General features: G+C 35.6%; 1 protein-coding gene across 2 annotated transcripts in view; it reads right to left on the bottom strand.

The window, feature by feature from the left end:
• The window catches only part of TRUB1 (TruB pseudouridine synthase family member 1), a 36,174-nt gene that overhangs the window by 6,623 nt on the left and 17,391 nt on the right, over positions 1-12,160 (bottom strand). The window contains exons 3-5 of one of the 2 annotated variants that reach the window (XM_087432663.1): positions 11,490-11,549; positions 1,515-1,587; positions 43-182 (exon numbers count right to left, since the gene is read on the bottom strand). In XM_087432663.1, coding sequence (XP_087288789.1) covers positions 43-182; positions 1,515-1,587; positions 11,490-11,549 — 273 coding nt within the window. Of the gene's footprint in view, positions 1-42; positions 183-1,514; positions 1,588-11,467; positions 11,550-12,160 lie in introns of both variants that reach the window. The other variant, XM_004428102.3, reaches the window with a different exon arrangement.

The following is a 12,160-nucleotide window of genomic DNA, read 5'->3' as shown; positions in this document are numbered from 1 at the left end:
GGTACATGTAAATACAAATGATCGCGAATTTCTCCATCTTACCCAATGTGAAAAATGGCGGCTGGAATTTCTGAAGGGAGAGACTGTACACCGTAACTGGCCTCGCAGGCTTCGCTTCTACGACGTCACCTCTCTTCATCAAAGTGGAAAGTCTCTGTCCATCTTTCTTTAACGCAGAATAGCTTGCAAGATAAGAGAGGGAGAGGAGGAGAGAAAGAGTGAGGAAGAATTAAGAAAGAATGAGAGAATAATTCCAGATTACAGCATGGAAAGAAAGGATGACTAGCTGTCCTTTAAATTGAAAATCATTCTAAAAATGAACTCGTTTTTTCTTCTAATCTACTCCAAAATGGTGTCAGGGAGAGAGTTCCTAAATATTGTTGAGGCTAATATAGCTCAATCTGGCATCCAATGAGCAATGTTATCAATTTTATTCTTTAACCATTTTCCTAGAGATGGTCTACTCATGTCTTCACTAGTCCTCATTCTGGGCTAAGGGCACAAGGCCTCCGGTCACAATGATCTTAGCTACATTTCTTTGAAACAATTTCCATTACAATAACATTTATTTTCATATAAAAGTTACCAAAATTTTTCTGATAAGCAAATAATCTACTTAACAGATCTTAGCTTTGTGTGATAAGATTTTATTAGACCACAAAATCCTTGGAACAATCACAGGGAAGAAAATTCTAAAATGGTTCTTATAAATAAATAGAAATATGTTTAATTTATTTTAACAATAATGATCCAAAATAAAGCTTATTTATATCCTGCTAAAATTTTTAAATCTTTACATTTGAGGCAAAATTATGAAGAAAGCTTTCCCCATGGATATTTCAGTGTTCTTAAAAAAACCCAGATTTTTAAAGACAAAATAAATACTAAATTCTAAAAGAACTGTTATTAACTTATCTTGACACATCTTATGGTCATTCAGCCAGTTAAAAAAAAGAAGCAACTGGCTTAAGATGGTAATGTGCACAAAAAATATGATTAAGTGGTAAATCAATATTCTCATACTTTTAATGTTATAACTCTCATCTTTTCATTTGTTGCAGAAAATTGTAGAGCATAAGATTCTGGGTCCAAAAGGAATGGTCCCAACACCTGAAAGAAAGTGCCAATTGGACTCTGAATCACATCTCTGACACCCATAACAGACTGGACTGGTCCCTTCACAGCAATTCTGGGAAAAGTGACATCTCTACACTCCAGAACTGCCCTGATGTCTGTAGATGGAACCAGAAAAACTGATAAATACTGGAATAGCACAGATGTCGGGCTGTGGCAATATCCAGGTACAGAGGAGACCACATCCCACTAGCTCTTGGAGAGTGTCAAAGCTCTTCATCCTGTCTACATCAGGCTCACCTTTACCAGATCATTTACTATGTCAGATTTAAAATGTGCCTCATCATACGTAAAAGGAAGCCCTTTTTGTTTCATTAAAGTGATGTTAACCATTGGAGAATAAAATTAAACATTTATTCAAATTCAATAATTGAACTTACAGGGGAGGTACTTGCATTATATTCCCAGTAAATTTCTGTAGAATGCTTTCAATATCTTCTTGTGTTATTTTATCTGCCAAAAATGAACAAAAAGAGCAATACTAAAACAACCACAAAAGTACATGTGCTATTTTCACAGCACCGCTCTGAAAATTCATTTAAAAAATTTTCCAAGAAAGTATATACTATATTGTGTGTTTTGTAGGCCAAATTCTACCTTGTTGAGATGAATAAAATATACATTAATGAGATAAAAGTGGGAAAAAGTCTTACATTGTCTAATATTAAGACTAAATCTCCTTTGCTTCAATTTTTGCTCTAATAAAAATGATCCAATCATCTTATATGCATTTAATTGGCTCCTACTATGGCCTTTAGAAGACCTGAGAAAAGTGTAGCATCAGCTATAGAAATGGTCCTGCAGTGATCAAAAATGAGGTGATCAGAAGGTAATTAGAAAAATACCCATAAGTTCTTTTCCAAGTTTCTCCAGGCATCAAATATTGTAAATAACTTGATGCAGTATTGAAGATTATCCAGTATTAACCACATTTAAAATTTTACCGGATAGATTTCAAAACTCTTCTATAGTATGGTATAAATTTTCCATACTCATATGCAACTTTTTCCCCAAGTAAAGTTGTATTTATCTGTCTCCTTCCCTCCCTTCACTGCTCTGGGAACTTCTCTGTTCTTTTAAATGAATACTCTCAGTCAGGAGTCTGACTTATGCCTCAAAAATAAGCCAGTGCAAAAAGAGAATATACATAGCAAGGATAAATAAACCTTTCCATATCTGCCACTTAGTCATGTTTTCAGCTTTTGTTTGATATTCTTTCAAACAAAATGATGCAATATTAAAGTACAGGTCTATGATTTAACAACTTTATAACACACTGAAATGCAATATTTGGGATTTTCATACTTACAGATGACTCTTTATACATATTGCATATTCAATAATAAAGTAAATTATAGAAATAGTCTATAACTTATTTAGGTCACAGCCAATGGAAAGAAATTACAGTTCTTTTTCACTTTGTAGGAAATTTACTTAAACTTTTTATTCTGGTATATACATGTTAGATTTGATTTTATTTGAACAATATTAAACAAAAACTAATTAATATGCTTTGAATAACTGTTCTAACACCAGAATAAAAATTAAAAGACAGCATGGAATACTGTGTCCAGATTTCAATATCAACACAGCAAGACAGTCTTAACCTCAGTGTGACCTTGATCCTCACAAGCTAAACACAAACAAGGACCAGGATCTACTAGACTCAGAGAAGAGCTACAGAACTCAGAAGAATTACTTCAACACCTACCAGCTCCAAAAAGGCAGATCTCAGATGGCTACTCCACTCATACTGTTTTTCCAAACAGATATAGCTCATGATACAGATGAGGATTTTTCCACAAAAAATTTTTACTCTACTGCAACATTACACATAATTACTGGTGGCACCTTAGTTAATGCAAAACCTCCAAATCTAGATAGCCAATGCTACCACCATGCTGGCAATTGCTGAAAGAGATGTCATTGTTGATAAAATTGCAATAGCTCATAAAGAAGCAACACATTTTTAAAATAAGACCAAATAGCTTTCTACTTCTGCTAGGCTGGTCTCTTTACTGACATTCCCGCCTGTGTGTACTCCTTTGTCCTGCTTCGGTGGCTCCCTTTTACTGATATTCCCTCACAAGATGACAAGATGTGCTCTTTATCATTCTACTTCTGCCACCATGTCTCTTTCTCTGACTTAACATCTCAGGCATTTGTGGTTTGTGCTGTTCATTCTGCAATTAATCATACACAATTTTTAACTGTTACTTACTATATATACATATATATATATATATATATATATATATATATGCAGGTATTATCTTACTAACGAAATGCAAGCTCCTTAAAGGCAAAGATAGCTTTTCTTCTTATTTAATGTACACAATTACGATGGCACTCAAGACATTCTCGCTGAATTTAATTCACTGAGGAATAACAGAATCTCAAAGTCGAAAGGGCATTTAAAAGTCACCTAGGCCAATCATTCATCTAATGTTTGAATCACCAGACAGAATGCCTATGCAGCAAGTTATTTTACAATAAAAGTGAATATAATATTTTAGAATAAAGTGAACATAATATTTATTATATTCACTACATGAGTATATAGTGAAGGATGCTGGCTATATCTAAAATATGATATTAGTCTAATCCAGATAACAATAATTGTTCCTACGATACAAGAATAAAGACTCTACCTCCAAAGGATTTAAAAAGAAATGGAAAATAAAATCTCTAAGGCAAGTATATCCAATAACTAGCCAAAAGAAGTACATTTGGTAAAAGAAGATGGGTATGATACAAGTACCATAGAACTTGGGTAATTATTCTTTGTTTAGCAAATTAATAAATCATCAGTGTGACAGTAGTCATTTGAAATTAATTTTTTAAAGTCATTCTCATAAAATTAATATATATAAGATTATGTTACACCTCATTATTTGCTTAAAATTTATTGACTCTTCCAGTGAATTTACCACGATAGTTGGTACTTAACTGAACTATGGAGTTAAAAACAACATTCAACCACAACAGAGTAAATGTTACTGGACAAGCCCTGCCACCATATAATTTAATTGGAAAAAATATAATAAACTACTATTTTTGAACATTGGACAACAGGCAGCAAGGACTATAATCCCTGAGAGAAGGAAAAGACACAGGGCAAGGCCCTCGATCACTAGCTTTTGCTTGGGGGTGATTTCTGCACTGTGGTGCAGTGAGGGGAATCCCAAACTAAGAACTGGGATCTCATTGAACAGATCAGAATTTAGGGAAGCAGCAGCAGCTAGAATCTTAGAGAGAAAGAGATGCCCAGAGAGGTCCACTTGAGGCTTGGCTAAATTCCAAATTGCACATATATACAATGCATCCTCACAAAATTAACCAAAGAACTCCTACCAAAGCTCTTACAAGGCTGGAAGATGTCTGAATTCCAGCCATGCAGAAGGAAGAAACTTTGCTGAATAGTTGGGCATTCGATAGAGACCACAGAAAAGGCATGCCTTAGGAGTAGGGCTAACACAGGCCTGGAAACAAGTCTACTCCAGACTAACCCTAACAAGAAATCTATACAAAAGTGACTAGAATTAATAAGTGAGTTTAGCAAGGTTGAAAGACATAAGATCAATAAACAAAAATCAACTCCATTTCTATACACTAGCAGTCAACTATCAGAAATTGAAATTTAAAAAATCCAATTTATAATAGCATCAAAAAATATGAAGTACTTAGGGATTTCATATACAAAAGAAGTGAAAGATTTGTAGAAAACTACAAAAATATGGCTCAATTTTTGCAACTCTTCTCTAAGTTTAATATTATTTCAAAATAAAAAGAAAGGTCTTAAAGGAATATTATGAACAACTTTATACCAATAAGTTTGAAATTTTAGATGAAATGGAAAAATTCTTAGGGGAAAATTATCTAGAATGACACAAGAAATAAAAAATATTAAGTTTGATAGCTAGTAAAGAAATCCAATCCAGGATTAAAAAGCTTCCTAACAAAGAAAACTACAGAACCAGATGTCTACCAGTAAATGCTACCAAACACTAGAAAAAGAAATAACGCCAATCTTACCCAAATTCTTCCAGAGAATAGAAAAAAAAAGAGAATACTCCCCAATCCATTTTATGAAGTCAGCACAACCTTGATATCAAAACCAATCAAGGACATTAAGAGAAAGGAAAAATACAGGGTAATCTCACTCATAGACAATGACACAAAAATCCTAAACTAAATATTTGCAAACTAAATCCAACAATTTATATAAAGGATAACACATCATGATCAAGTTGGGCTTATTCCAGAAATGTAAAATTAGTTTAATATTTGAACAAGGAGCAAAATCAATAGATACAGAAAAAATATTTGATAAAATTCAGTGTCTGCTCATGATTAAAAAAAACAACAACAGCAGCAAATTAGGAATAGAAGGCAACTTCCTTACTTTCATAAGAAAGCTATAAAAATCCTATAGAAAAAAATCTATAAGAAATAAGGTAGAAAGACTTGCTGTTTCAGTTATCAGGACTTATTCTAAAACTATAGCAATTAAGATAGTTTGGTGTTAGCACAAGGATAGACAAACAGACCAATGTAAAAAACAAATAAATTCCAGGGGCCGGCCCAGTGGCATAGCAGTTAAGTGTATGCGCTCCGCTGCGGCAGCCCGGGGTTTGCAGGTTAGGATCCCAGGCGTGAACCAATGCACCACTTGTCAAGTCACACTGTGGCGGCGTCCCATATAAAGCAGAAGAAGATGAGCACGGATGTTAGCCCAGGGCCAATCTTCCTCAGCAAAAAGAGGAGGATTGGCAGCAGATGTTAGCTCAAGGCTAATCTTCCTCACCAAAAAAAAAAAAGAGATTCCAAATAAACCCATGCCTATATGGTGCTTGATTTGTGACCAAGGAGGCACTGTAGTGGGGAAAAGTGCTGGGCCAACTGGATATCCATAGGGAAAAGAAATCATAGATTATAGATATAATGTAAAAGGCAAAGCAATAAAGCTTCCAGAATATAAGAAAATATCTTCATGCTTTTGGAGGGGGAAAAGTTTTCTTAAATAGGACACTAAAAGGAATAGCCATAAAGGAAAAGATTTGATAAATTGGACTGAATTAAAACTCAGAACTTCTGTTTTCCAAAAGACACAATTAAGAGAGGTAAAAGACAAGCCACAGAGGAGAACACAGCTGCAACATATATAACCCGAAGAAGAGCACACATCCACAGTACATAACTCATTCAAATCAATTTAAAAAAAAGTGACTCAATAGGGAAAGAAAAAACAAAACAAAACAAAAAAACGGGCAAGAGAACTGGACAATACACTAGGGAGCCACAAAACATATGATAAAGTGCTGAATCTCACTATAGTAATCAAATTAAAACCACAGTGAAATACCACTACACTTACCAGAATGGCCAAAATTAAAAACACCGTTCATACCATGTGTTGCCAAGGATGCGCAGCAAGTGGAACTCACATATTGCTGGTGGAAATGCACAGTTATACAACCACTCTAAAAACTATTTGCCAATTTCCAGTACAATAAAATATATACTTACCCTATGACCCAGCAATTCCACTGGGTATATCCAAGAGAAATTATTGCATGTGTCTACCAAAAGACAGGTACAAAATACACATAGCAGCTTTATTCATAAAGTCCCAAACTGGGGTCAACCCAAATGTCCATTGACAGAAGAGGGTGTGTGTGTGTGTGTGTGTGTGTGTGTACCTACAAACACATACACACATCTACACATACATCTCTCTACACATTATATACACATTATATATAGTAGCATACTACACAGCAAGAAAAAGTCCAAAATAGGCAAAACTATACTACGGTTTTATAATTATCACCATAGTATTAGAAGTTAGAATAGTAGTTATCTTTGGAAAAAAGAGATGATGTAGTGATTGGGATAGGGCAGGAAGGGGGTTTTAGGAATTTTCTATCTCTTGACTCAACTGGTAGCTGCATGGATGTTTGCTCTGTGATAGTTTATTAAGCTGTAAATTTTTGTTTTGTTTACTTTTCTTTATTTGTGTAATACTTTATAATTAAAAACTTATATACAAACAAAAGGTACCATAAGATGATTGACATTCAGCTACATCCTAGTGCAACTACAGCGTGTGCCCCATTTGTTTAAATCACAATTTGAGACCCAATTCAACTTTTCAGCTTCCTCCAGGAAGTGTGGGCAGCCAAACCATAATCCAAGAGGAGCTGCTCCCATTAGATACAACATTAGCTACATCCATTTGAGAAGACCTTGGTAACTTCTTATCTTAGTACTAAGGGGTGGTGGTGTTTAGAACAGAGGATTAGCATGAGATACCACTTTCCTTTTACATTTCTTTCCTCCCTGTAAAAAAGCCATAGGAGGGATAGAAAAAACTATTCCTACCGCAGGAGCAGTTAGGCCTTCCCAGAAGCTTGGCTCACATCCGAGACAGCCTGGGAAGCCATGGCCCTCATGTCCTACGCTCACTGGAGAACAGATGAGCACAATGAAGCTGTGTGTCCTCAGAGACACCAGCAACTGTACCTGGGACTTAATACCTAGCTGTGGATAAGAAAAGAGCAACAGAAGGTCAGAAGATGCTTTGCCTTTCCCGCGACTTACCCGCAGTCATCTTCTTTGCGAATGCCTCTATCGTCTGCCTTATTTATTCATACACTAAATGTTTTAGTCTATATGCCACACATTGTTCTAGACCCCAGAACCAAAAGAGACATGGTCTCAGGCCCATAGCTTAGAGATTAAGGAAAAGCTAATATATACTTATAAATGGTAAAAAAGGCTATTTAGGAATAATAGAAGGTGTTAGGATAGAGAATAAAGGGAAGGTCCCTATTAATATAGTTTCAACATTGAGTCTACTAAGCTAGACTTGTTATTCCTCTGAGCTAACTTTCAGTTATCTGAAACAATGGATAAAAATAGAATTTGTCTAGATAGGACAAAATGACTTAAGAGCATTCATTTGCCATTTACTGCCTACCGCCTTATTTACTTTACCCTAATGTCAGTTGTTCTCAACAGGTCAATTAAGAACTGCATTTTTTGCCTACCCACACTAAGGAAACTAAAGAAAAAATAAACAAGTGGGACTTTATCAGATTGAAGAGCTTCTATAAGACAAACGAAACCAGAATCAAGATGAACAGACAACCCACCAGCTGGGAGAGAATATTTGCAAAACATACATCTGACAAGGGGTTAATCTCTATAATATATAAAGAACTCACACAACTGAACAACAAAAAAACAAACAACCCGATCAAAAAATGGGCAGAGGAAATGAACAGACACTTCTCCGAAGAAGATATACAGATGGCCAAGAGGCACATGAAAAGATGTTCAACATCACTAATCATCAGGGAAATGCAAATCAAAACAACACTAAGATATCACCTCACGCCCGTTAGAATGGCTATAATCACCAAGACAAAAAACAACAAGTGTTGGAGAGGATGTGGAGAAACAGGAACCCTCACACACAGCTGGTGGGAATGCAAACTTCATTCTTTATGTGTGCAGCCTCTATGGAAAACGGTATGGAGATTCCTCAAAGAATTAAAAATAGAGATGCCCTATGACCCAGCCATCCCACTACTGGGAATCTATCCAACAAACCTGAAATCAACAATCCAAAGAGGCTGATGCACCCCTATGTTCATTGCAGATTATTCACCATAGCCAAGAAGTGGAAGCAACCTAAGTGTCCCTCGACTGACAACTGGATTAAGAAAGTGTGGTATATATATACAATGGAATACTACTCAGCCATAAACAAGACAAAATCGTCCCATTTGCAACAACATGGATGGGCCTGGAGGGTATTAGGTAAAGTGAAGTAAGCCAGAAAGAGAAAGACAAATACTGTATGATCTCACTCATATGTGGAATATAAACCAACATATGGACAGAGAAAACTGTATTGTGGTTACCAGGGGCAAGGGGGGTGGGCACAAGGGGTAAAGGGAGACATATATATGGTGATGGACAAACAAATATGTACAACCCAAAATTTCACAATGTTAAAAACTATTAAAACATCAATAAAAAAAAAGAACTGCATTTTTGATTGTTATAATGATTGGGTGGGGTGGCAACATCAGCAGCACTTAATAGGTGAGGAGAGGGATGCTTGCTGTCTTGCAACATGCAGGACGGTGTAACACAAGGAAGAACTGTCCTACGTACTGCATGACTTTTTCTGCCAGATATTCACGTGGGTGAAAAGCCTGTTCAAATTACCTGAGGCTAGAACTTGCCTCCATCTTCCATTTAAACATAAAGTATTTTTTGTACAGTTTTACATATACTGAATTTTCTAGTACTGAGTGATCAATACAACACACCTGTATCAGTCAGCACTTGACTTGTGGCATTCACAGTGATTTATGTATAAGTATGTTATGTATATGTATCTGACTACTTCATTAAGACTTTCAGTGTAGTAATATCTGTGCATTTACATATTGATGTGCCTATTTTATTATTGTGCCTATTTTATTATAAATTACATTTCTTCTTTATATTCCATTTACTGTATTATATTGATTTTTTTTTTTAACATGTAGGTAGGGAAGAGTACCTCTGAATTTTATTTCAGGATAGTAAAGAAGGCATTATAGAATATTGGTTATAGGTCTCAGTATTAGGTCAGGAGTTTGAGAACACAGGTCCTAGTTTTCCATTAGACAGAAGTTCCTTGAAGACAGAGGCTAGGTCTTATATTTATCTTCCCCGACAGTACCAGCTGTAGTAGCTTACACAGAGGATAAATAAATAAATCATGTCAATCGCAAAATTCTCGGAGCTCTCATTTTCTGGGACTACAATTACTATTCAATAAACTGTAGGGAGCTCTCCTTTTCAGGGCCTGAAGAAAGTTACTTAGTTTCTCTGTGACTTATTTCAACATTATAATGAGATGATTTGAACAAACTAAGCTTTCTTTAAGGTACGTAAATAAGGTTACAAATTACACAATATAGAGTTTTTTTTAAATTCTAAAATGCTTAAGGGCAGGAAGGAAGATGGTATGTTTAGGTATTTTCATCTAGAATCCCCTACTCAATGAATTGCACCATCATGTAACCAGTTTTAAAACCCCAAAAAGTAGGCCATGGTTGACAACTTCCTCTCCCTCACTACCCCATCCAATCAACAAGTCTAACCAATTTTACTTCCTCACCATTCTTCTAATTCTATATGACGTCTACTTGAGCATACTCGGGAAATCTCTGATGGCCTCCTATTGCCCTAGGCCTCTTTAATCTTAAAAGCCTCTGGTTGAAGATTATGGTTGGGTTTTCATTAAGTGAGGGTCTGCTATGATTTCCTAATAATGATAATTTCAAGGATAATTCAACATCTATTTTTAAAAAGACTCGAAATAAATCAGTGATTTTTCTTTTGATTATGTTGCTTGATTAATCAAGTAAGATACTAAGCTACATATAAATGTTAACAGTATAAATGAGGCTACTAGGAACAAGGAAAACGTTGGTCTCAGTACTGAGGCAATATGTAACATACATTAAGGACACTCAACACAAAAACACAGGGAAGCCAGACGCTGGACTGCCTATAACTAAATTAGGAAGAGATAACATTAAACACAGGCATAAAGACCCCAGAAAGCCTACAAATAATTCTTTCACAATTGATGACATAATAATGCAGGTGAACTGACTGTACAAAACTGCAACAGCTGCCTTATAAATAGCATAAGCACTGTGAGAGTTGCTAGGAAACCATCTCATTTATCCACGCTCTCTTAAAGTAGTGAAAGAAGGAATGGTAGAAAAATTAAGGTGGGCCCCAGAGAGTTCTCCTTTACTTCCAGAGAAATAGTTTTCCCTCTGTCATACCTTTTTATATACTCCAAAAGCACAGGAACACGATTAGTTTTAAAGTACTAAACCTGGTATATTTATTTCAACAGCTAAGAAGTAATTATAAAATAAATAAATAAACAATGGCAAGACACAGGTAAACTCTAACAAGAGAGTCTGTCTGCTTTGTTTCTCATTTTCTAGGAAAAATGTCCTAAATCCTAGCTATCAATGTTTTTTGGCAAGGGAATTATTTGGAACAATTCTGAACATTAAAAAAACTGATTATAGGAAAAGAGGCAATTATAATAAAATTTTATTAACAAACTCATACCAAATTAGCAAGAATATGATAACCACAATCTCCAATTTTATTAACCTAAAGAAATCTACTAAAAACTAAAATCACTGGTAATATCAGGTAGGAGATTTATTTTAAAATTCCAAATTCACAGAAATTTTCTCTGAGGGTTTAAAAAGAGGGCTACATTAGATGAACTTCATACCGTATGGTTTTTCTTCTGTTACCTTTCCTGTAGAATCTAGCGTGTCGGTAGCTTTCCCCAGCTCTCCAATGGCAACATACCTCTAGAGGAAGAGAAACAAGGGAGAAAAACAGACCATAAGGTAGAGAAAAACTGTGATGCAAGTCTTGAAGTTTATACAGAATCTTTTTTTTTTTTTTTTTTTTTAAAGATTTTATTTATTTATTTTTCCCCCAAAGCCCCAGTACATAGTTGTCTGTCATAGCTGCACATCCTTCTAGTTGCTGCATGTGGGACGCGGCCTCAGCATGGCTGGAGGAGGGGTGCCTCGGTGCACACCCGGGATCCGAACCCGGGCCGCCGGTAGCGGAGAGCACGCACTTAACCGCTAAGCCACGGGGCCGGCCCTATACAGAATCTTACTAATACTACCAACTTGATATAAAATAAAGGCAAAAATAATAGACTGCAATTGTTTTGTCAGTGAGTTTTTGATTTGTGGGAAGCACTTGTGTAAACTGAGGAACATTCACACACTTCCGACACTAACCAACACGACAAAGAAAAGCCTGATTTTATTGATAATTATGGCTTACGAACATACTGTTATTGCAAACAAATTTCTAAAACCAGTTTTACACTGGGCAGTTTTGATTTTCAAGGAAAATTGTCAAATACACCTAAGAGTAGAGAGAATGGTACAATAAACCCCTA

Source organism: Ceratotherium simum, chromosome 6 (genome assembly GCF_057802395.1).
Source record: "Ceratotherium simum simum isolate JZ-2026a chromosome 6, ASM5780239v1, whole genome shotgun sequence".
Classification (NCBI taxonomy): Eukaryota; Metazoa; Chordata; class Mammalia; order Perissodactyla; family Rhinocerotidae; genus Ceratotherium; species Ceratotherium simum.
The sequence above is the reverse complement of the archived record's forward strand: the minus strand, read 5'-3'. Positions and strand labels throughout refer to the sequence as shown.